This window comes from Puntigrus tetrazona, chromosome 3 (assembly GCF_018831695.1).
Source record: "Puntigrus tetrazona isolate hp1 chromosome 3, ASM1883169v1, whole genome shotgun sequence".
NCBI lineage: Eukaryota > Metazoa > Chordata > Actinopteri > Cypriniformes > Cyprinidae > Puntigrus > Puntigrus tetrazona.
In genome coordinates, this window is record NC_056701.1 from 22,356,638 (window position 1) to 22,382,847 (window position 26,210).

Genomic DNA, 26,210 nt, shown 5'->3' on the forward strand with positions numbered 1-26,210 from the left:
ACCCAAAAGGTTTTGCGAGACTGAGCCAAAACAATAATAAAAACTTCTATGGACTGTTCAAAAGGGCCTGGGGGATACTTGCAGTGTTTGGTATAAAACAGCACGAGTAAAAGTCGGGACAAATATCGCCATTTCTTCTTTTTTTTTATACTGCGCAATCACGAACTCTGTTACACAGGTGTCTCTGTTTCACTGTTTAACAATTAACTGGCCAACCAACATCTAACCCAGAGTCGCCAACAGCAGTCTGGATTTAGTCTGGGTGTATTAAACTCAATGCACTTTAATACTGAACCAACTTGTTGTGCGGGTTTGAAGAATCGTTATTTCACCTGTGTTAGTTGGAGCAGCCTATGTTATCCGGTGGATTAAAGGTGAGTTGAATATCTAAAAGCTTTGTCTATACGGCAATATAATAATTGCATATTTTCAATTAATACCAATTATATTATTAATCAGTATTTTATGAACTGTAGCCTATCGTCAAGTCAAGTTCGCTTTCTGGTATTTTGCGGTTTACCCTGGACTTTGAAATGCTGGTTTATGATGCTGAAAATCAATGTAGTAAATATTAAGTATTGTTTGCTTGTTTATTATTATTATTCTTATTATTTAAAACTGGCGTGATTGTTTCCGGAGCGTCTTCCAGAGTAGCGTAAACTAAACCGGAGGGGGAGGCAGTTTTTGTTCATTATATTTACCTATAGCTGTATTAATAAGACGACTCGTCGCTTCCCTGTTGGTCAGGGGTATTTGATGTCAGTTTTGCTGATGATAAAAGGTATGTACTTCCGTTTATAGTATGCGCTTGTAGCCTACTTGTACGCAGTTCTCGATTTGGTGTATACGATTAAGTAATATTTTTCTGAGGTCCACAACGTAGGAGAAAAACTTTCTTTTATTAGTTTATATTCAAATGCAAAATCGGGCTACGTTGTGACTTGGGTCCAAGCCTCCATTTAGCCTATTACACACATTTAAACAAATAGCGACGAAAAGATTTTACTAAATGATTTTAAAATCGAATATTTGTCTAATTCAAATATTGCGTATATATATATATCTCAACTCAATAGACAAAAAAATGAAATGCTGTTTGAAATGATAATAAAAGATAATTTTTCTCCTATGTGGTAGACCTCATAGTCTTTGTCACATAGAAATTGTATGCACCAAATCGAGAACTGTAGGCTACAAGCATACTTTAAAAACACGAAAATCAGCCTTTTCTGCTTCTACTCAAAATGGGCATTTTCAAAACTATATAACTAATGATCTGTGGGGCATTTTCAGCTAAAACCTCAGATGCATTTTGGGGACACCAGAAGCTTATTATATATCGTAAAAAAGTGGCATAATAAATATAAATGAATTTTTAGAGTATCTTTAAACAGAAATTCATACTGAGCACTTTGTCATCGGCCCTCACCCAGAGTTCATGCAACAAATTGACATGTTTGCTCGAGAGCTTTATTATAGATCGGTGCATCTGATAAAGCTCATGCAAGCTGAAACTGTGACGCAAATTATTATTTTTTTGGTTTGATTTATCGTTTATTAGTTGTTACAATCTCAGCAAATCTGTATTTAACTGCTTTCTACGTCATCTTTTCAGGCAATCTCCAAAAATGAACTACAGCCTTCTCTTTAAGTTATTTCTGACCGGGCTCTGTCTTACTGCACTGGGTGTTTATGTTATGCAAAGTGGATTTCTAGATGTCACAGATGCCGCTAGTCTCTTGCCATTAGGGTATGATCCTACTTCTCTAACTTGGTCCCATTTGTTTTTCACTTTTTGATTGTTCGCCCTCCTGTGGTGTTGCAAGTTTGTTTAATACTTTTTGTTTTTTTCAGCACAAGGAATCTCCAATTTTTTGAGCAAAGGTCAGTGGCTGGTTATTTATTCATAATGCTCTATGTTACTTGATATTACTTGTGTATCATTGCATATGACCTCTTATCTGTGATATTTACCGTTATTTGTGTTTTCACAGACTATATAACCGCAACATTGAGGCATTTCTCAGGAAAAACCGTTCATGTTCCTGTGAAGGATACACTCTAAATGTTCAACATGTACCGGCCAATGAACAGGAAGACCTTCAGAGACGCCGGTCTGAGGAGTACCGTCAATACCAGCTCAGGTCAAAGAACATTCACTTCATTCTCGTTACTCTTAAATTTGGGTTTGGCTAAATTCTGAAAGTTCTTGTTTTGCATTCCGTAGGATGGGGCCAAAAATGGAGTCACTTTTATTAGCCCAGTCCAACTCACCCCTCCAATATCCCATCCAGGGTTTCGTAGTGGCACCTCTTGCAAAAAGTGTGATACCAGGTAAAACTTGAAACTGATATCTGATCTTGGATGTGTTTAAGACTTTGCTTAGATTTCTCTCTCTACTTTGGATGTTAGGTGTGTGTGTGTGTGTGTGTGTGTGTGTGTGTGTGTGTGTGTGTGTGTGTGTGTGTGTGTGTGTGTGTGTGTGTGTGTGTGTGTGTGTGTGTGTGTGTGTGTGTGTGTGTGTGTGTGTGTGTAATTTTTTTTTTTTTTGCAAAAATAAAATTAAGTTAGTGTCTTGAAAGACAACAGTAAGAATGTACTGTAATTTCTTGGAATTTTACATATTGGTTAGAAAAAAAAGTCCATATTTATGAAAATGAGATGAATTGTGTTAATTAACCCATTTTCACAGGTTTGGCTCTGCATGCACAAAAAAGAAGAAAATATAAGGTTTGTTTTAAAATATGTGTGGCCCACGTGTTTGGAGTTTTCTCGTTTGTGAAGGTGGAGGGTGGTCTTATTATTATTATTATTATTATTATTATTATTTTATTTTTATTTTTTTTCCTCAAATGCAAACTCAAGATTGCTAGTTACTTCATGAAAGATCTCCAGCCATGATTATAAACGCACCGATTATCCATTCATCTACCAATAGGTCTCCTTGAGCGTGAGTAAAGGAGTGCTCTCAGTGAAGGATCTTCTGGATGGAGATCAGGTGGAGGGACAGGGTCAGAGTAATCTGACCATCTCATCCAGCAACATCACACATCTCAATGATCTTCTGTCCAGAGTGACCTACACCAGCACCATCTACCACATCAGGACCAAAGATATGGGTAACGACAGAACAACTCTTTTTCCATTATGTTTAGAGAATAGATGTGAGCTATTGTCATTGATTGTATACATGTAGTTTTTTCTTTTTTCTTTTTTTTTCTCTCTCCTTGTAGTTAATTTTTCCTTTGACAACTACGAAGCCATATTTCCCATTGTGATCAAGAGACTGTCGCTTCCTGTCCTGTATGACCCAGGGACAGGTAAGAGCACAAAACTTGCACATGTCTGATGTTGTTTAGAATATGTATGGTCAGTGACCCTTTTTTCTCTCTGTCTCACTGTAGATATTAACTCACAGGTGACTATAACAACCAAGACCTTTCTGAGATATGACGAGCTAAACATCCTCATCAAGAGCATCCGACAGTTTTACCCCAAAATCAAGATCATTATTGCTGATGATAGTCTGGAGCCGCTAAACTTGACTGGCGACAACTTGGAGCACTACATTATGCCTCCTGCACAGGGTGTGTGTGTGTGTGTGTGTGTGTGTGTGATTTTTAAGGCCACACTGACCAACATAACGCTGTTGGAAGAATACAGTCCAGAATATCCCTTTTATCTGTTACCTCAGGGCTGGTTTGCAGGCAGGAATCTGGCTATTTCTCAGGTCACCACTAAATACTTCCTGTGGGTCGATGATGACTATATATTCAATAACGGTACGCGGATTGAAAGCTTTGTGGAGATAATGGAGAAAGTTCCAGAACTGGATGTGGTAAGTAGACTAAATGGAATGAATTCCTTCTAATATTCTTAGTTTTTAAATGCTTGCAAATTTTTGAGATGTTCTGTCTATTAAATATAAACAGTCCATGAAATGGTTAGTGAATAAGAACCATTGCTTTTTCTCTACTCGCCTCTTTATTTGTTTATGGTGAGGAAAATGTGTCCTTTTCAGCAGTAGAGGCAGTTTCTTACCCTCTCTCTTTCTGACTCAGGTTGGTGGTGCAGTGGGACAAGATCAGTTCTTTTTCCGCCTTCAGTATGAGGAAGGGGATGAAGAGGAAGGTGGTTGTCTCAGGCGTTTGCATAGGAGGAAGCTCCAATTAGTCCCAGGCCTTGAAAGCTGCATTTTTGTAGACGGGGTCGTCAACTACTTCTTGGCGAGGACAGATGCGGTGCGACGCGTCGGCTTCGATCCGTTTTTGAAGAGGGTGGCTCATACTGGTAGGTTTCAGGATGCTTATCTTAATTTAATGGAGGATGTTTATCAAAGGAAAATACTTTTGGGGCCTTGAATTTAAAACTTACCATCTTCTTGAGTGACATTTTTATGATTGGTCGTCTTCTGTCTCTCAACCCTAAACCCCTGCAGAGTTTTTTATTGATGGTCTTGGAGATTTGCTGATTGCCTCTTGCAAAGGACTTTCAGTCGGCCATCAGAAGAAACGCAAACAAAGCAAATACAGGAGCTTTAGATTTCCAGGACAAAAAGATGGAAGAAACAAGCTGGCCCATCATTACTTCAAGAATCATTTAAAATGCATCAGGTACTGAGAGACTTTTGAGGAGAAGGGTCTCTCACAGAGACCAAACTGAATAAAGGTTCACCTCAGACGTATTTTGGTAAAGAAAAGAATAGTGCAGTTAAGAAGTTAAGAATTCACTCAGGGGAATCGGCATTAAAAAATGGCAAAACCTAATTTTGTGCCTTCAGGAGAAGAACTGATCTTAGAATGAATATTTTGCTATATTTATTTACATCAAACAATTATTTATTACTGTAGGTTACTGTTATGAGGGAAAAAAAAAAAAAAAAAACTAATATATTACAGTGCTATAAATATGACTTATGTGCAATAATGGATGTATTTGTTTAAAAGGTGAAAAAAGAAGAAAAGGAAAAAAAAAACTTGAATTAAAATGTACCCTTAAATTGAGCTTGATATCTCTATTGAATTTCATAAGGGTTATTCATTTTCTAAAATAAAATGTATTTTTTGGAGGGTAACTTTTCTAAAGTTATAAAGGGTTTTTCTGTGCCTAAAATGAGTTAATCTTAATTATGTGGATGATTAACCATTGAGCATCAATTAAACATATTACACAGGTTTATAGAGAACAAGTTTGGGTCTCATTTTCAAGAAGACCCTTGGCATATTGTTAAGTTTTAAATCAAAATGATGTTTGTTTGTTTGTTTGTTTGTTTGTTTGGGAATTTCTGCTTCTTTAACTTTATTAAAAAAAAAAACATTAAAAAAACAATTCTTAAATGCTGAACAGGTTTGAGACTGATTTATTAAATGTGGAATTCCTTGCGGTTGTTTCTAGATTCAAGAATGTCTAACACTGTGATAATGTTTAACCAGTGAGTAAACCCAATTTAGGTCTGCTGCCTGCTTCATAATTTAACAGTCAGCAAGACCTTCAAGCATCAATGCATCACCTTAAACTTTTTATATGACAGTTGGATCAAATACTTTTCTGAAAATGATGAAGTGCAAATATAAAATCTAATTATAGTGTAACATCTCGCATGTCAAAGATTTCTGTCATCAGGTTATGGTAATATTCTGCAACTGTTAAAGCTCAGACATCTACACTCTTAAAAAATTAAGATGCTCAAAAGGTTCTTTAAAGCGACGCCAGAAGAACCAGTCAGTAAAAATTCTTTAGAGAATCCTTTTTTCTTTACTTTTTTATAATCTGAAGAATCTTCAACCGTATTATATTTTGTATTTTAAACTCTTATTTTCATTTAAAAACTTTTTTTTTTTTTTTTTAAATTTAAATGTAAAAATTTTTTTTTTTTTTTTTTTTTTTATTATTTGACTTTCCTTTCATGTAAAGCCATTTGAATGACCACTGTGGATGAAATGTGCTATATAAATAAACTTGCCTTGCCTTTCTCCACCAGTATCTTTTTTTTTGAAACCGGTTCTTCAGCTGTTAAAAGTACTTCATAAAACCATTTAGACAAAAAGGTTCTTCTGTGGCATTGTTTGTGAAGCACCTTTACTTTTAAGAGCTCAGATATGCAGACTATCAACATACTTCGATTGTCCAGGACGGTTCCTAATGATCTGATAACAGATCCTGTCAGAACATACACGTTTTTCTGGTAATGGAACAACTATAGTTAGCAAAATACCAAAAAAGCAAGTCTTGTTAGGCATCCAAAATGCTTTTAACAGTTTTCTGTCATCTGAGAAAAGCCTGTGAAGAGCAGAAATAGGGGACGACGTGATGATAATAAAAAGCAGCAGAGTTTATTGAATACTTGAGCGTTTTAATGCTTGTACTCTGTCTGACCAGCACAAATCCAGCAGGTAGTGTTATACCACACTGCTTCACAACAACATCTCATAATTCTTGAGTTTCCATAAACGTTCCCTCGCGTCACTTGAAGACAAAGAGCTCTAGAGAGTACAGTAATTATACAGTAATTAGGGCTAAGCAGCATGGGAAAAAAAATAATAAATTATTGAAATAAGTATTTAAGTGGCTATATATCATAAATGATTATGATTAAATTGAATAATAAAAATTTGGTGGTGGTGTTACAGGTATCTGGATTTCAATCCCCGACTCCAGGACCTGATTTTTGTTTCAGCCGAGTGGGCTTAGCCTTAAAGGAAGCATGAAAATTTGATCTTATTTATAGATGTTTGGTTGAGACATGTTGTTGTTGTTGTTGGTTTTATCCGTTCTTTCTCCCCACACCGAATTTAGCTCTTGTTCGTAATTATCTCATGAAGGTTAGACTATTACACTCTCTCTTTTTCTTTTTTTTTTTTTTTGAGGTTAGATACTAATTTCTCATTAAAATTCTCATCAGTATCAACCAGTTTTACCTGAGCATCAGGATGTTCATTGTCGACCATAGCGTGACTAGAGCACTATGTCACCCCTCCTACGAAGGCAAATATGCACTTCTTTTGTATAATATCATACCAATATCATGGATGACATACACCTGAAATGCAAAAGCCTGTGGGGGAAATCAATAATCGAACCCAATCATATTTTTTTGACAAATCATATAAAATGATTGTGAAGATCTGTTTCTGCGAGGCCTTTGCATGGAATTGCTCTCATATTTAGAATTTGCTGAAAAATAATTATCAAAAAAAAAAATCTAGATGTTGGTAAGTAAAGAATGAGAACATATGAGGCTTTTGAGTATTTAAGCCTCTTTCGTTTTTATTTGCTTTAGCATTTTTTCTGAATGGAAAGGTGGAAAAAAAAAGTTGACAGCAGCTCTATCTAACCTCTTACCTTTGTTAGATAAATCATTTTACCTGTTGAAATGGTGTACAGAATCTTGCCTACAGCTTGTCTTTGTTTCAAGAATCCACAGTATTCAAAGCTGTCGTCAACTTTATTCTAACAAAGACAGATGCAGTTTGACGGGATGCTTTTGATACGCTCTGTGAAAACACGACAAATTCTAGTACATGGGTGCCTCTCAGGTTTCAGGTTTTCCTGCATTTTTAGTCCATAGTTACAGCAGCTTTTTGAAAAGCTTTTGAAAGGTGTTCCAGTGTACGAACGGTCTCATAATAAAAGGGGCACCTTAAAGTCAACAGAACTGTGCAAAAATGCTTTAGGATACATTTTGGGATGATCGGTTTGTGCACTAATGCATGTTATCCCTTCATGAGTATTATTACTTCAAAAGATCAGTGTTAATCCGGCTCCTCGTGATGACCATGTTATTTATCTCAATGAAAATGTAACCCGATCTCTAAATAGGTAAAACAGTATTTTATCTTGACAAAAACGTTGTTGCGGTCTGGTTTAAAGGATGTTCAAACACAATATCTTTCATTTTCACAAACTGTAAATGGCTTTAAAGAGATCTGTAGAACTGAAAATGATTAATTAAAAGATTCTGTTTTGCTGTTGCCATGAGATAAAATGTAAATACTTTATCCTAGAAACCATTCTCACTGTGCATTGCAAACATTTCCAGCTCGGTTAATTCAAGATTTCCCTGCTCACAATTAACCAAGACTTTCATTTCTGAAAATGTATAAATTTGTTTAAAACCCAAAACCCAAAACTTAAAAGACTTAAATAGAATAAATAAGTTAAAAAATCCATCAACAACTCCAGTCACACTCAACTTTATTATTAATTATTATTTATCACACAAATTCAGAATGCATCTTTATTACACACACACACACACACACATATATATATATATATATATATATATATATATATATATATATATATATATATATACACACACACATATATATATATGTATATATATATATATATATATATATATATATATATATATATATATATATATATATATATATATATATATATATATATATAGTGTATGTGTATGTGTATATGTGTGTGTATGTGTATGTGTATGTATATAAATAGGCTGTGTAAGCCCGGGAGTTTTAATCTTTTGGCGCTGAAAAGTCGTCCCATTAAACCAGTACTAATGTGCCGCTTTCTTTCTTTTCTGTGTGGTTGCAGCGAAAGTAAATGACCGCACACACGTATGAACTTACGGGATTAGTCCTGCTCTCTAACCCACGCCTCCTAACGCTACTTCACCACCGAACAGTCCTCAGGCAACTGGATGAGCGTCAATTTTAAGAGCGAGGTCTGGAGTCTCTGTCACTTCTCACGCGCTTCAAACAAAGCGTTTTATCCGTTCGCACGTGCTTCAGTAATATATCGGGCATTTGTCTCGTTTAGAGGAAAAACATCAATGTTTGCGGCTGGTTGTTGAGCTAGCCTACTTTCTGGAACGGGTTATTTCTTTTCTGTTATTGGCTACTTTTAAATTCAGTTTTGTTTCTTCGGGATTTATTTCCATGGCAAGAAGCGGAAGCTATTAATTTGAATAAAAAACGAATAACACAGTAGGACTACACTCCGAATATCAGATGACAGAGGTATGTGTGTATGTATATGTATATGTATATGTACATATAAAAGTATGTAAGTTGAATCTGGTTTTGTTTTCAGATAAAAACATATGTACCCTACTAATGTTTTGAGCTACACCTTTTTAAAGAAAAAAACAGTGTTCACAAAATATTTTATCTTTTTTGCTGCTGCTCTTGACATATACTGTACTGTCTTTTTTTTTTTTTTTTTTTTTGTAGATCGAATCCCATAATGGCTTGTAACAACTACTTACTGCTTAAAGTTTTCTTGATTTTACTTGGTACTGCACTGACCATTTGCTTCCTCCAGCTGGGGACCGTGGATTTCATGAAAACAGTGATAGAATTTGGGTACTCCAGGTATCTGTTCTTGTTGTCTGTAGTTCAGAAGACACTTTAATCTAATGTAATCTGTAGTGCTCTCATATGTGCTATGCTGCTTCTTGCCCTTTATTCGTTTCACACTTTTTTTCTTTTATTTATTTGTTTATTTGCTCAGAACCTCTCACCATATAATCTTCGTCAAACCAAAGTAAGTACAACAGCAGCAGTGTGGAGTGACCTTAGCACTTTTCTAATTTATTTATTTAAATAAAAGGCTTCAATATGTTTCGCTCTGTTTTGCCTGTGTTGTGTGTGTCTCACAGACTTGGACCTATTCTCAGCACAAATCGCTCATCGTGTTTCAGCGATGGTACATTTGCAAGACCAAAAATACCAGAAAAACTGCTGAAGGACATTATGAAACGCAGAGCAGAGGAGTACAGGCAATACCAGCTTAGGTATTTATGTATTTAAATTCAGCCGTGTCATGCCCCGTTAATAGACCGAGCTTAAGCATAACCAGCCGCAAAGCACCATCAAAATTAATAACTGTATTTTTATTATTAATAAACTAGTGTTCGCTGCTGAGATTGAGATGTTTCCGTTTTAATTTTTCTCTTGTTTAAGTAGACATTCTAGCCTTCTATAGACATATATTTTTTTTAAATATAGCTTATGTTAACCAAGTATCTTATCCTGAGTTTAGCTTTATTTTTGTAATGGGCTCCAGACCAGAGACCAAGTCGGCCTGTTTGTTTCCTTTATTTTACAGAAGTAGGCTTCCTTATATTTTGTCAAAATCATGAGCGGACACAAATAATAGTAGACCCTTTACAGTGTTATGCCATATTGTTATGGGGAGAAGGAATAAAAAAACGTGATTTTAGTCCGACTCGGAAAGAGAATTTCGTGGACCCCCTGCCTGTGTGTTACGGACCACCCTGCACTAAAGCATAGTTTCTCTGAATCCCACCACCTTCCCCAGCTCCACCTGTATACCACCTTAGGCCCTATCACGTGTCTGACAGCTTATCTGAATTATCAGAGCCTGTCTTTTTTTTTGTTGTTGTTCATTAAATATAAGTTTGTGTTTTTTAAAGAAATGACCAATGACCAAGCGGTCAGCGGCAGACAGTGAGCTGATCATAAACTACGATTGAGCAGTTTAGCCTTGCCTAAAATAAGATCTATAGATATACAAAAACAGTTCAAGCATGTAACAATGTTTAAACGTTAAACATGTGCAGAGAGTGGACTAAAGCGCACTCAGTAGGACATGGAGGCGCCAGCGCTATCACTTGCATTTTCTAGCCTTCTCCGTCATTTTCTCTGATAAGAGTGACACATCAGTCAGAACTGTAAAGGGTCTACTTTTATTTTACTTTTTATCAACAAAACATGATTTCTGTCTTCTCATATTGAACAGGAGAGCGTCACAAAAATGAACCAAAACTCAGCGAAAAAGGCACAATAAATGTGTCTATAAAAAGCTTTAAATTAGCACATAATGGAAAAAATAATAATAATAAAAAACTTTAATTCTAATCTTAATCCATAAAGATGACTTCTCTCTAAAGGGTGTCTATGAGGAGATGGAGAATCAGGAAATGTATCTTTGCGACCGGGCCTCGGAAATCATTTGTCTATTTACTAAATCAATAGTCAAATATCTTCCTATTGTTTGCCAATGACAAATTCATGGTAATGATTTTTTTCTGGGGCTGTGCTCCAAGACCATTGCGACCATATAAAATTAAAAAGAAGCCTAAAACAGAGCCAAGGCCTAAATATATATTCAAAAGATATTATAAAATAAACATTTAATGTATTAATACAACTGCTTTGTTTTCATACCATGAAATTAAAATATTTTTTGTGATATACACAGGCATTTTGTAATGTAAAGTAAATGTTTATTTTATTTTTCTCAGGATGGGGGACAACATGGACAAACTTCTTATTGCACCAGCCAACTCTCCTCTCCAATATCCAATCACAGGTTTCGTAGTATCTCCAATGGAAAAATCTCTAATACCAGGTATGTTTATATATCGTTTATGAATGCATCCTCTGTGCTAATTTGCTCAGTTACTTTATCCTGTGTATGAAATAATTGTGTACTTGTGTATTTATTTTGTGACTATATTTAAAAAAATGTCATAAAATAGAAAACATTGTCATTAAGAAGTATTTCTAAATACCAAGTATTTTTAAGGTCTTGCTCTTCAGACACAAAAGAGGGCGGTGTACAAGGTTGGTTTAGACAACAATCCTTTGTGCTCCTAATTTTTTTTCATCTAGGTGATGGGCTGAAATTAGAGAATTGTTTCATATTTAGTTAACTTTCAGATACTTGGTTTTTCTTCACTTTCAAATCAGTTTAAGGATTTGGTATGGGATCAGCTTTTTACCGGCTTGGTGTGTGTGCAAGGGGATTGACTGAAGGCTAAATCCTTGTTGGAAATTGCTTTAACATGCAGGATCACTTCATTTGCATTAATCACAGTCATGCTTGCAGGTGTCTTTGAGCGTGAATAAAGGAGTGCTCTCAGTGAAGGATCTTCTGGATGGAGATCAGGTGGAGGGACAGGGTCAGAGTAATCTGACCATCTCATCCAGCAACATCACACATCTCAATGATCTTCTGTCCAGAGTGACCTACACCAGCACCATCTACCACATCAGGACATCAGACTTAAGTAAGCACAGGAGACACTTAGACTCCTAAATGAATAGTTCACCCAAAAATGAAAACTTTGTCAATAATCACTCACTGATAAGATTGATAATGGTGGAGGACTGTTCTGGAAGATAAGAAATGGATAAATAAAATCTTTATTTTCTTATTTTGTGTTTAATTAAGAAAAATTGGGTTGAATTCTTTCTGTTTCTGTGCCTTGATCATGATAGGAGCCTTCTGCTCTCTGGTTTCATCAAAAATTTCCTTGAGCAAATTTCCTTTTTATACTACATGAGTGTAGTAATTATTGACAGAATTTTCATTTTTGGGTGAACTAACCTGTTAGTAGATTACAGAAGGTTTTTGTTTTACAGTGATTCCCCAACAGTTCCAAAAAATAACCATATTTTTCTTATGATGAATATTTCATGATCAAAATAAATGCTTTACTGTAAAAAATAACATTTTGTGCATTGAAAATGCTGTTAAATAGATGTTAAAAGTTTATCATAGAACCACATATGCCGGTAAAAGTGTTCAGTACAATTAACTGAGAATACATTGTTTATTTTTCAAACCATATGTTCTCCTCTTTAGTTCATTTCACTTTTGAGGACCATGAGGTCATGTTTCCCATCATGATTAGGAGACTAACGGTTCCTGTTCTGTATGACCCAGGAAAAGGTAAATCCACAAAAACCTACCTGGTCTCATGGCATGAATGTACTTTGGTGTGTTTTTTAGTGATATGCACGCTCCGGTTTGAATCCTGTGTAATTATGGTTTGACAAAACATTATACATCTGAGTGAAAGGATGTTGCAATGGCACAGTTGCATCAACAAATGCGTTTTTTATAAGATTTGCATTTGTTAATATTATCAGGTAGGTTTAGGGTTTGATTTTGGTGTAGAGCATATTTCCAACATGATAGAGCATTAGCTTTTAGCAACAGTACACTGATATTTCAATTCTGAACTGCCAAAATACCTATATCAGTGTAATAAAAATGTGACAGGGTTCACTTATTGAAACGGTGTTTTCTCTTTGAAACTGCGGCGAAACGTGCGGTAAGGTTGCGTAAAAGCGGTTTTGCTCAGAGGTGCACAGAGGTACATATTTTTATGAAACCAGGTTGACAGAAAACACAGGATGCTTTCATGGCACCAAATCTGCTTTTCACATAAATGTCTGTAGAGTTTCTGAAACGTGCTAATGACATGCACCTTTTTCTCTCTATTGCAATTCAGATGTCAACTCACAGGTGACCATAGTAACCAAGACATTTTTGAGGTATGATGAGCTGAATGTCCTCATCAAAAGTATCCGGATGTTTTACCCAGAGATCAAGATAATTATTGCAGATGACAGCCTGAAGCCTGAAAATATTACTGGAAACAATATTGAGCATTACATCATGCCTCCTGCACAGGTAAACACTTTTTTCATTTACCAAAAGGCTCCTCTATATTTACAGCGGTTTATTGGTATTTCCTACCCTTCCGATAACTGATATGCTGCTATCACTTATCCGCTGACCTGCTGCTGATTTGCTTTCTTCAGGGCTGGTTTGCAGGGAGGAATCTTGCAATATCACAAGTCACCACTAAATATTTCCTGTGGGTGGATGATGACTTTGTATTTTTGAAAGGAACCCGGATTGAGAGTTTTGTAGAGATTATGGAAGCGTTTCCAGAACTGGACATTGTAAGAATTCTTTTGGTAAAAATGCAGACCGTTCATGAAACGTACTGCTTGGGGTAATGAGAATCCTTTCTCTGTTTGACTCCGTCTAGCTTGGTGGTGCGGTATCAGGCAATCAGTTTTATTTCAAATTTGAGTATGAAGAGGGAGATGACGAGGAAGGAGGCTGCCTGACACGTATTAAAAACAGCTTTCATCAGCCACTTCCAAACACTGATGACTGCATCCTCGTAGATGGAGTTGTAAATTTTTTTTTGGGTCGGACGGATTCAGTGAGAAGGGTCGGCTTTGATCCTTACCTGAAAAGAGTGGCTCATTCTGGTAAGTATTTTCTAAATTTGGTCCATTGTTGTTGCTCTAGTTTTTAAGCTCTGTTTCCTCCTCATAATGGGTTTTGTTTTTATAGTGCTATATACAGTACGCAATGTTTCAGTGGCGCTTCGCTAATAAACACAAAAATTACAGTATTCATGTTCCACAATTAATAAATTATACCAAGCAGCTCTACAGAAGACAAGTTCAAGTTCATTGTTGCAAATTGCAGTTTTATAAGGAGTTCAATTTAGCCAAAAGAAGCAACAGGCAATAGTGTCCTTTGTTTTGATAATGCACACTGAATATTAATATTTTAATATCCATCTATTCCAAATGGACCAGGATTACACTAGGCTTGTTTTAAAACTGAAACATTCTGAAACAGCAGCATCTCTTGCATTTATTCTTCTTGTCATCCTTGCCCTTCTTCAGAGTTCTTCATGGATGGACTTGGACAACTGTTAATTGCCTCCTGTAAAGGCCTGTCCATTGGCCACCAAAAACATCGGACTCGAGGCAAATATGCTTACTTCAGACAACAGAAGAAAGTTGATGGGAGGAATAAAGTGCATCATCATTACTTTAAGAACTATTTGAAGTATATAAAGTTCTGACAGGCATTTGTCGTCCTCTCCCATTTAGACTTTAGTTTTTTTGAAGTATTTTGAAGTGTTTTTGACCATGAAAGGTATATTTTAGTGAGTGACTTAAATATATATATATATATATATATATATATATATATATATATATATATATATATATATATATATAAATAAATAAATGTGAATGTGATCCCCAGACTAAGAAATATCTCTCTGTAAATTAGTTTTTGACTAACAATAATATCACAGTCTAAATGTCTGCTGAGGTTTGCAGTTTGTGAGATTTGTGTCTGTATTGTTAAATGAATAATAGATGATATTCTGTTAGTGTTTCTAAAGAAGAGGCCAGTTGCTGATTGAATGCTTTTACTGGTAATACTTTGTAAACAGCATTGAATAAATATATATGTATTATTTATCATTATTATTTTTGTCATCTTTTGTCTGACTGTTATATATCTTATACATAAATTTCAATTCAATTATGCAGTTTATTTGTTTTTTGGAAAACGCCTACAAATAAATTCAAAATCGATCCATGATCGCCACTTTTATTTCTCCGTTTTTGTTGTTGTGACTGGCGGCGGGAACTGCTTGGTGCTTTTGTGACGTGTCGCATGACGCCAAAGATTTGGGCGCCTCAAGCAAGTTAACCTTTCAGTCAGATCTCGCTTCGAGAAACTAATCTACTTCGAGTGTATCTAAACGAGCCAATTGAAGATTGGCACGTGCTAATCGCATCCAGCTGCCGCTGATTACAGCACGAGTATAAATGAGCAGTGGGTGCAGCGCATATTCAGCTTTTCGCTTTGGAGCCGAGGGTGACCGTTCTGCTCCTCGGGTGTGTCTTTTTAAAGACGACGTTGCGTCTGGCAAGCTCGACACGTCTTGGAAGACAGCGTGGGTCTTGCTTCAGACGACGTACACCAGTGTGTTTCTGGATGCAGTTGTTGCTGCGAGTCCTGAACCAAGCACTTAAAAGGCCCCCGTTCGGATGTTAATGCAGAAACGCCTATTTCAGTGCATCCGTCCCCAGGATTGGTTTGCAGCGATTGAACTGAAAGACGCATACTTTCATGTGTCCATTCTTCCATGCCACAGGTCATTCCGAAGGTCGAGCATATCAGTAACCCTAACCCTGCCAGTCTACTAATAAACTCTACTAACAATCTAATAAAAGACATGTAGGTGCAAAGTTACTTATTGTCAACAGAATGTTCATAAGCTACCATCAAAATAAAGTTAAAACCAAACTTAAATATGCTAATGATGGAGTGTGATTGTGCTTAGTATAGTTACCTTTTTCACAGTTTAACGGTTTTATCATGTTTTATGCAGGAAGTTGATTACAGATAAACATCTGGGGCTTGATTGGTTCTACTTCTAACTGTTTGCCCGTTTGCACTTTACTCACTGCAGATTTTCCACTCTATCATGTGGTTAATGCATTATGCTTCCATTAATGTGCAAGAAATCTGATACACACTACAGCTAGCTTGGTGGTGCAGTGAAAAGAGATCCGGTCTCTGAAGAAGGAGCAGTTTTTCAAACATGGTCAAAAGAAAAAGCAGCTAAGATTGGTAAGCTTTAAAAATACTTGACTGCTCTTCTCAAATGGTTTTATACTGGTAGGTACATCTCACTTTGGTCGGGTTTCAATATGTAGTTCTCAAGTTTGTACGAGAGAGGCTGGATCTACGGTAAATGCTGATAACGGCGATGATGGCTTTTGTGACTACTGTTTTATTGATGACTAAGAGATGTTTGCTCTTTAGCAGAATGCTTTGACTATTGGCTTTCACGCTTACATTTTGTCATAACACCTATTCGTTTTTAATACAGATCAGGTTAGAACCATGGTCAATAAACAAAAAACAGTGGATGCCAGGCTTGCTATGACAGGACTGACGTCGGTTCCGCATATAAACTCATGGGTGGTGTTTAAATATGGCGCAGTAACAAATGTATGGTGCAGTAATATGACGGTGATTCGAGTTAATTTTAAAAAGCACTTTTTTGCCTAAATTTTGGGTTGTTGGCCTTTGGAGCATTTATAATCATTCATCTTCATAAGGTGCAGCTACGCAGACTGAACCTTGCTTGACTTGGTCATTTTATACTTGTAAGTATATCTCATTGACGGTTTTCCTATATTATTCCTATATGGTTCTCATTTTGCTAATTCATACGTTTGTGTAAGAGAGTCAGGATCTACAGTAAATGATGATAGCGGCGATGATGGCTTTCGGGTCTACTGTTTTTATATTGACGACTAAGAGATGCTAGCACTTCAGCAGAATGCTTTGGCGTTTGACTATTGGCTTTCATGCTCTGATTTTGTCATAACACCTATTCATTTTTAGAATAGATAAGGTGAGATCCACAGTCAATAAACAAAACACTCGCTGTCAAGCATGTTAAAAAAACATCTGATGTCAGTTTGGGATATAAGCACATAGGTGGCGCTTAAATATGCCGCAGTAATGTGGCAGATGATGCAAGTAAAATGTCAAAAAACGCACTTTTTGCATTATATACTTATATTTTCCATTTTGGTCTTTGGAGCATTTATAATAAACGTGTGTTTGGCAGGCATGTCCTTTTGGGGCAGATGTGAATCTCAGCATGTGTTGCCTAATCTCCACTGTTTCTTCATGTTTAAAAACCTGTAACAGTTACAATAGGTTAGGTCACACAAAACTGTAAATCACTTACTAATCTTACAAGCATTACATTCTTTTTTCATGTTTAGCATTTATTAAAAAGATCAAGTTTCTGAATATTTAAGTTTCTGTTATTGCTGTGTGTGACTGTTCTTTCAGATAGTCCACCAGAATGAAATTCATGAGGTACATCCATCTTATATTTTTCCTAATTTTTCTTGGGACTGCACTGAGCATCTACTTCGTACAACTTGGCATGTTGAAAGTCAACAAAAGCACACTTGCAAACCGGTATGCATAATCCTTTCTTCATAATCGTTTCTCCTAGTCTGCATTTCTTGTTATTTATAAAATGCTCAAAATGATTTACACTGACTTTAGATCAAACTGTGCAATGTGGAGAGTTTAGTAACAGTGTTTCTCCAACTATGACCAAATATAATCATGTTTCAGAAGTATGCCCTGTTTTACAACACATTTTTGTATATCTTCTTCTACTCATCAGTTCATTAGTAAAGTAGTGTTCAGCTCCAACCTGCAAGAGCGATTAGCCTCAGGAACCATCTTCTCTGTTCTCTGTCGCTTTCAGACTTGGATGTCATTGATTTGTGCAGCACAAACAGCCAAAACCTACATATTTTAGGCCAGGTGTCTCCAAATCATGCAAAGTTTAGCTCCAACCCAAATAAAACACACCTGAAGCAGCTAATCAAGGTCTTGCTGGGTATACTTGAAACTTCCAGGCAGGTTAGAGCTAAACTCTGCAGGACACCGGCCCTCCATAATCAAGTTTTAGAAAATGTAAAAATCCTTAGCAGAACGTATCCTCAGGAAATATAACATCTGGTCAAATGGTTGGGAACAACTATTTAGAGTACAGTTATATGAAAATGCATTAAAATAATACACAAAAAATGTTGAAAACTGTGTGTAGATGACAATGTTTCCAAAACCTATGTCCCTATTCACACAAATCTGTGAAAAATCTAAAAAAACGCTGTTTAGTATGCATGCCAAGTCAGTTCTGATTCATGTTCTGATTCGTAGCTCATGAATTTTTTGTAGTTTACACAGAGATGGTAAGTGTATAATTTTCAGCAGCTCACGCTTTAAAAGGCTTGCATTTTCAGGCCCACAAACCATGTTGTTCTGCCAAAACAAAGCATTGGGACCAAAATAAAGTTTTACAACATGAATTCTCTTAAAGAAGTACTTCAAATTTGCTGAAAAGAGCTGATGTAAACATCACAATAAGTAAGATTGTAATAAGATTGTTGAACTTAAGTCAGGTAGATTACGAATCGTTTACGGTATTCAGCCAATCACAATGCACTGAATACCTGGCCAATCAGAGCATGCCTCGCTTTTTTAGAGCGATGAGCTTTGTACAAATTGACCCGTTTCAGAATGTGGGATTTAGAGGAGAAACAATATGTGAAAAATGCAGCACCAGGTCCTGGAGGAACGTTGTCTCATTTCACTATGTACTGCACAGCTAAATGTAGTTGAAATGACAATAAAAAGCCACTTGACTTGACTTGGTCAAATTCGAAGAAACCCTCATTTGTAGAATTGTTTTAATTTTTCAATTTGCATTCTATATTTACTAAACTATTTTGCACTTTTGATTGGACTATTTTCAATTACATCTGCTTACTTTATTCTGTTAATCAGTGTGAGTCCTGAACAAGCTAAAATCTGTGTGATTTAAATTGATCTATTTTATTTTGAGTAGTTGAAGTTTAGATGCTCAACCTATCTACCTACCTGTCTTTACATGTTTGTCAAGGTTGACTGAACTCCACATGGCAAATATTTCTCATCAAAGAGCTCAACTCATTCGGGAACTTGTGCCGGATCAAACAGATAACGTTATAGAACGCAGAGCAAATGAATACAAGCAACACAAAATCAGGTAAAACTGATTTTCTTTTCATTTTGCCCTGTTAACAAAACAAGATGATGTCATGTTATCATTTGTCATGAATTATATTTTTGGAGTATTTTGATCTTTATCTGCTTACCTCTCATTGTCTTTCTCTATATTATCTCTTAGCAAGGGTGAATTTTAACAATGCAATGATCATTCTTTCATTAAAATCTTTCATCCACATAATTTATACAGTTTTTCCAACATTTATTTTTTTGCCTTTATTTCAGGACTAAAACGGATATTACAGATATTATTATTGCACCAGCCAACTCTCCTCTCAAATATCCAATAACAGGTTTCATGGTCGCTCCACTGAAGAAAAGCTTGATACCAGGTCAGCGTACATGTAAACTAAATCATGTTTTGAGGGGTTGTTTAACTGAATGAAACATCACCTTATATGCGGCTTAAAATATAAAATGTTACAAAAGTGTAGTTTCCTATTAAGTGATTTTTTGTTGTTGTTGTTGTTTTTATATAATTTATAATTTATATAATTTATATAATTTCAGGTCTTGCTCTTAAAACACAAGAGAGAGATATAACAACAAACAACAGGGAGGTGTACAAGGTAAAGCAAACTATGCAGATTGTTTTTTATTTTTTAAATTTAAAGGCAATTGTAGATAAAAGCCCTAGTACACTTTAAGTAAATTGTAAATAAAATAAATGTTTATAAGAAAATTATAAATTAAATTTAATAATTTATCAAATTTGTTATTTCTTTGAAAAAAAAATCTGAGCCAATTCTTCTTGTATTCATTCACAATGCTTGTATTTTATAATTCTGTTTTCACCATAAAATCATATTTAAGAGTTACATGCTAAATTTTGAATTCAGATTCTATTCTAGATGTGAAACTAGAGTAATTAATTTGCATTAATCACAGTCATGCTTGCAGGTGTCTTTGAGCGTAAATAAAGGAGTGCTCTCAGTGAAGGATCTTCTGGATGGAGATCAGGTGGAGGGACAGGGTCAGAGTAATCTGACCATCTCATCCAGCAACATCACACATCTCAATGATCTTCTGTCCAGAGTGACCTACACCAGCACCATCTACCACATCAGGACATCAGACTTGGGTAAAAACTATCAGTACATAATAGAAACTTAGGCCAACACCAGGAGTGTCAAACTCAATTCCTGGAGAGGCTGAGCCTTGCAGAGTTTAGATGGAACCCCAATTAAACACACCTGATCCAGCTAATCAAGTCATTTAGGCTTATTTGAATACTCTATGGCAGAGTTGGAACCAAACTTTGACACCGTACACAGTAAAAAGGCATGATTAATACTCATTTTACAAGATACATCTGTAACACTTTATTTTGATAGTCCACTTTATTCATTCTACTAATAGTACGTAAATTTGCAAATACATGCCATTTTTCCTGGACTGATCCTGGCAAAGATTTCTGTATTGCTTAAAATATATCAGTTTTGGCTTTGTTTGTGTTTGCAAACCAATCTGTCAATGACATGATTCAGTCTGATCCATGCCGCTTTACATCAAAAATACTTAATATGTACACATCACTGTTACCTGAGATCCTACCTATTATGTACAAAGCTTGCATGTTATTGGTCAAACTACATTTCAAACATTACATTTTTGAAGTATGAAAACAAGAAAACAAAGCCAAAACAAATCCTGGCAAGGAAGTGTCCCTGAAAAATGGCACATATGGCCACCGTCAAGTCAAGTCAAGTGGCTTTTATTGTCATTTCAACTATATATAGCTGTGCAGTACATAATTAAATGAGACAACGTTTCTCCAGGACCTGGTGCTACATGGAGTCACACTTACAACACAATACAGAACTCACATATTGAGCTAAGACAGTGTCTTAGCCACATAAAGTGCAAAGTGTGCAGACTAGTGCAAACAGCAGGGGAGTAGAGTGCAAACCCAGTGTGCAAACTAGTGCAAACAGTGCAAAGACATAATTAGTGCAAGAACACAAAATACAAACAACAATAAATATGAAGTGCAAGAATGCTTATGGAACAGGAAGTCCATTCAGCAATCTGGTTGTGAGGGCCCGAATGCACTTGTACATCTTTCCAAATGGAAGGAGGGTGAATAATGTGTGTGAGGGATGTGTGGGGTCCTGTGCTATATTGTGGGCTTTGCAGATGCAGCGTGTGGTGTAAATGTCCGTGATAGAGGGCAGAGAGACGCCAATGATCTTTTCAGCTGTCCTCACTATCCTTTGGAGGGTCTTGCGATCCGATACGGTGCAATTCCCAAACCAGGCAGTGATGCAGCTGCACAGGACGCTCTCAATGGTCCCCCTATAGAACATAATCAGGATGGGTGGAGCAAGATGAGCTTTCCACAGCCTCCTCAAGAAGTAGAGGCACTGCTGGGCTTTCTTGGTGTATGCTGACTCGTCATTCTTGCTGATGAGACCCACCACGGTCGTGTCATCAGCGAACATAATTATATGATTGGAGCTGTGCATCACTGCACAGTCGTGAGTCAGCAAGTGAACAGCAGTGGACAGAGGACACACCCTGAGGAGCTCCAGTGTTCAGTGTGGTGGTGCTGGAGATGCTGTTCTCGATCCGGACTGACTGAGGTCTGCCTGTCAGAAATTCCAGGATCCAGTTGCAGAGAGAGGTGTTCAGGCCCAACAGACTTAGCTTCTCTATAAGTTGCTGAGGGATGATGGTGTTGAATGCTGAGCTGAAGTCAATGAACAGCATTCGGATGTAGTTTCCCTTTGAGTCTAGATGTGAGAGGGGAGATGGAGGGTTGTGGTGATAGCATCGTCCGTACAATGGTTTGGACGATACGCAAACTGTAATGGGTCAAGTGAAGGTGGTAGCTGTGACTTGATGTGCCTCATGACAAGCCTCTCGAAGCATTTCATCACAATTGGTGTGAGTGCGAAAGGCACAAAACCACAGACTTCTTAGGCACCGGGACAATTGTTGTTGTTTTGAGGCACGTTGGAATGACAGAGCTGCTCAGAGATATTGAAGATATCAGTGAAGACATCAGCTAGCTGCTCTGCACACTCCTTTAGTACTCTGCCTGGAATGTTGTCCATCCAGCAGACTTCCGTGGGTTAACTCTATAAAGTGTTTTCCTCACGTCAGCTGTGGTGAAGCAGAGTACTGGGTCATTGGTATGAGGGGTGGACTTCCTCCATTTTATTCTGTGCCTCAAAACATGCGTAGAAGTCCTTCAGCGCATCTGGTAGGGAGGCGTCACCATCACAGACAGGTGGAGTTGTCTTGTAGTTGGTGACTGCTTGAATGCCCTGCCATATGCGCTGTGAGTCACTGCTGTTTTGGAAGTGGCTGTGGATTCTTTTAGCATAAGCGCGCTTTGCTTCTCTGATAGCTCGGGACAATTTGACCCTTGCTGTTTTTAGAGTTGCCTGGTTCTTTGCTCTGAAGGCGAAGTCTTGCTCCTTCAGGAGAGCACGCACGTTAGCGTTCATCCATGGCTTCGGGTTAGAACGTGTGGTGATGGTCTTGGAGATGGTCACATCATCAATTCACTTCTCGATGTAGCCAGTCACTGATGATGTGTACTCCTCCAAGTCAATGGAATTGCCGTTTGTTGCAGCCTCCCTAAATATTTCCCAGTCAGTACACTCAAAACAGTCCTGAAGAGCAGAGATGGATCCTGCTGGCCAGGTTTTAATCTGTTTCAGAACCGGTTTAGAGCGTCTGATGAGTGGTTTGTATGCTGGAATTAACATAACAGAGATGTGACCTGAGTAGCCGAGGTGGGGGCGGGACTCCGCACGATACGCGCCGGGAATGTTTGTGTAAACAAGATCCAGTGTGTTCGCTCCTCTCGTAGCAAAGTCCACATGCTGATAGAATTTAGGGAGCACTGTTTTGAGATTTGCGTGATTGAAATCTCCGCCGATGATAAACAGTCCATCGGGGTGAGCATTCTGCAGCTCGCTAATATCTTTGTACAGCTCGCTCAAAGCCTCCTTAGCATTAGCACTGGGTGGAATGTAATCCCTGATAGTGTAGATGGTGGTGAATTCCCGGGGTAGATAAAAGGGTCTGCATTTGACAATAACGAACGAATAGTTGGATATAAGCACAGAATCCTTACACCATTCCGTGTTGATATAAACACACACGCCACCACCACGAGTCTTACCGCACAGTGCAACATTTCTGTCAGCATGAAATATGGTTAGCCCAGTTAGCTGAATGGCGGTGTCCGGAGCTCTGTCGCTGAGCCACGTTTCTGTAAAGAGAAGGACACCGCAATTCCTATACTCACGCCGTGTAGCTTGGTGAAGTCGAATGTAGTCCATCTTATTGTCGAGTGAACAGACGTTGGACAGAAAGATGTAGGGGAGTGCCGGCCGGCTAGGACAGCACGGACACCCGCCCGTTTACCGCGCTTCCGTTTCCTCGAACACCGCTTGCAGCTTCCTCTTCCCCGGCCTTCGGCATCAGGAGACACCAAGGACTGAGGGCCTGGTCCGCACAGCAAGCTGAGGTCATGGAGTACGCGTGCAACGTCGTCGCTCAGTTTAGTTATTGCGTGGTTTCTGAGCAGTTTCAGTGTTTGGTGGTCGTATGCGCGGACACAATTGTCGTTGATGTCCATGCCCTACGAAATTTCGCAATAAAATTATATTAAACAAATTTTTCCAGCTGATGAAAAATCTGAACACTGACATGCAGTCACAACCCACATTTACAGTAGCAGACGCATACTGATATTTAGATTTTGACGCATAAGTAGGTATCCTATCCTTCTTGATGTGAAAGAGCCTTTTTGATTATATGCAAGATTTTAAAAAGTTCCATCACGCATAACAAAATCTAACCATCTGTATCCAATATTTAGCCTAATCGCTGTACAAATGTTTGCTTCTAATCATTAGAAACAGTCTCTTAAATGACATTAAATGTCTTCTTTCCTTAGGTTATTTCAGTTTTGAGGATTACAAGGCCATATTTCCAATCATGATCAAAAGACCATCAATTCCTGTTTTGTATGACCCAGGACAAGGTAAGAAAGACCACCACACAAATGAGATATGAGTAAAACATAGTTCAAGCTTGTGCAAAGTTTGTGATGAGTTAAACCAAATAACTTTTTTTGTTTTCTTAGATATCAACTCAAAGGTTACTATAGTCACCAAGACCTTTCTGAGATACAAGGAGCTGAACGTCCTTATCCAGAGCATCAGGAAATCCTACCCGGAAATCAAAATCATTGTTGCAGATGACAGCCTGAAGCCTGAACGTCTGTCTGGAAACAACATTGACCACTACATCATGCCTCCTGCACAGGTAAACACTTTCACGTCATCTCTTTAATTGGTCTAATACTGTATGTCACACAATTCATACGGTGCCAACATATGCAAACCAATTACACGTTCCAAAACCTGACAACCACAGATTCAACAAATTCTACACAATATACTTCACAAAATATGTGCCAGTTGTCAGCTCTTTTATACCACACTGCTTAGAAAAAAACAGTGTGTATGTTGCTTGTTGTCAGTTCAGTGTAAATTGGCCTGTTGACATCAAGAGTTTATCACCTGGTAATTTATCACTGCTAATGATTATATTTGCTCCTCAGGGCTGGTTTGCCGGACGAAATCTGGTTGTATCTCAACTCACAACTAAATACTTTCTGTGGGTCGACGATGACTTTGTGTTCCTGAATGAGACACGCATCGAGAGTTTTGTGAAGATTATGGAAGCAAATCCAGAACTGGATATTGTAAGAATGGATATTCTTTTACAGACTTGTCAAAGGCCTTTTAGTAGTGTGTACTTGTTGTAAAAACTCTCTTTCTCTGTTTAGCTTGGTGGTGAGGTTTCGGGGGAACAGTTCTACTTCATTTTTGAGTATGACAACGGAGATGAGAGTGAAGGTGGCTTCCTAAGACGTATTAGAGGATTTCATCAATCACTTCCAAATCATGATGGCTGCGTTCTAGTGGATGGCGTTATTAATTTTTTCTTGGCTAGAACAGATGCTGTACAAGGAGTTGGCTTTGATCCATTCCTCAAAAGAGTGGCTCATAGTGGTAAGTAAGATGTTTACTTCATTAAACATATTCACTGACTGATTTCAAGCATATTTCATTCTTCTAATACTCTCCAATCTGTTCTTTTTTTTCCATGCCTTACCTTTGGATCATTACTAATGACTTTAGAGTTTTTTATTGATGCACTTGGAAAGCTGATGGTTGCCTCCTGCAAAGGACTTTGTGTTGGTCACCAGGCACATCAGGTACAGTTCAAATATGACTTTTACAGGATTCAAGGAAAGCATGAAGAAGAGCGAAAACTGGCTCACCTTTTCTTTAAGAACTATCTTAATTACATCAAGTACTGATTAGTAATAATTTTGACCCCAGTGATTTTGATTAAAACATACATTTTGGAAAATATTTGTTAAATGTGAAATATATAAGAAGAAAACTGGAGTAGCACATCCACTTTAGACATGTGATATCATTTGCAGTTTCACTGTATATTTACCATGCATGTTTTCTTTTTGGATTCTTTATTTATGAAAAATGTTTGATTAATAACTTTTTACAACAGAGCCAGAGATCTGCCCATATACAGAAAAAAGGTATATGGAATATTAGTCATCTCAGTATTTCAAGAGGTTTGATAAAGGGTTAATAAGTATCACATCTATGGACTCTTTGTTATTGTTTTTGTCTCATGCCATGTGCTCTCTGTGCCCTACCTTCCCTTCGTGATAATTGTGTAATTGTCTTCACCTGCTCCCTGTTAATTTAGTCAATTACGTTGTGTATATTTAAGTCCTGTGTGTTTGTCCGATCGTCAATGTCCTTACTCGATGTCCATACATGGTTTTTGTTCCAGAGGTCTATACATGGTTTTTGTTCTGCCTGCCTGCCTTTGCATATTTATTTTGCCTGTTTGCATTAAATCTGTTCAGTTTGTTACATCTTGAGTGTTCCTTCCTGCGTCAAACCACCACGAAACGTGACAATATGGTCCAACCA

General features: G+C 37.3%; 3 protein-coding genes across 3 annotated transcripts; all 3 read left to right on the top strand.

The window, feature by feature from the left end:
- The first annotated feature begins 316 nt into the window (after positions 1 to 316).
- On the top strand, positions 317 to 5,765 carry LOC122332454 (beta-1,4 N-acetylgalactosaminyltransferase 2-like). Its single transcript, XM_043229772.1, has 13 exons — positions 317 to 374; positions 748 to 781; positions 1,616 to 1,750; positions 1,855 to 1,884; positions 1,995 to 2,144; positions 2,228 to 2,334; positions 2,693 to 2,730; positions 2,939 to 3,119; positions 3,234 to 3,320; positions 3,405 to 3,587; positions 3,696 to 3,838; positions 4,062 to 4,290; positions 4,439 to 5,765. The coding sequence occupies exons 3-13, from the start codon at positions 1,629 to 1,631 to the stop codon at positions 4,618 to 4,620; spliced, it is 1,452 nt and encodes a 483-aa protein (XP_043085707.1). The 5' UTR covers positions 317 to 374; positions 748 to 781; positions 1,616 to 1,628; the 3' UTR covers positions 4,621 to 5,765.
- A 2,873-nt stretch (positions 5,766 to 8,638) lies between these two features.
- LOC122333458 (beta-1,4 N-acetylgalactosaminyltransferase 1-like) lies at positions 8,639 to 15,035 on the top strand. Its single transcript, XM_043231079.1, has 12 exons — positions 8,639 to 8,996; positions 9,210 to 9,350; positions 9,490 to 9,522; positions 9,638 to 9,772; positions 11,246 to 11,352; positions 11,530 to 11,567; positions 11,833 to 12,013; positions 12,592 to 12,678; positions 13,244 to 13,425; positions 13,557 to 13,700; positions 13,790 to 14,018; positions 14,445 to 15,035. The coding sequence occupies exons 2-12, from the start codon at positions 9,223 to 9,225 to the stop codon at positions 14,624 to 14,626; spliced, it is 1,446 nt and encodes a 481-aa protein (XP_043087014.1). The 5' UTR covers positions 8,639 to 8,996; positions 9,210 to 9,222; the 3' UTR covers positions 14,627 to 15,035.
- Positions 15,036 to 17,444: 2,409 nt separating this feature from the next.
- Positions 17,445 to 26,150, top strand: LOC122341813 (beta-1,4 N-acetylgalactosaminyltransferase 1-like). Its single transcript, XM_043235455.1, has 10 exons — positions 17,445 to 17,571; positions 19,070 to 19,195; positions 19,441 to 19,547; positions 19,726 to 19,784; positions 20,116 to 20,296; positions 24,131 to 24,217; positions 24,320 to 24,501; positions 24,800 to 24,943; positions 25,028 to 25,253; positions 25,383 to 26,150. Exons 1-10 carry the CDS (start codon positions 17,453 to 17,455, stop codon positions 25,562 to 25,564), a joined length of 1,413 nt encoding a protein of 470 aa, XP_043091390.1. The 5' UTR covers positions 17,445 to 17,452; the 3' UTR covers positions 25,565 to 26,150.
- Positions 26,151 to 26,210: the final 60 nt, after the last annotated feature.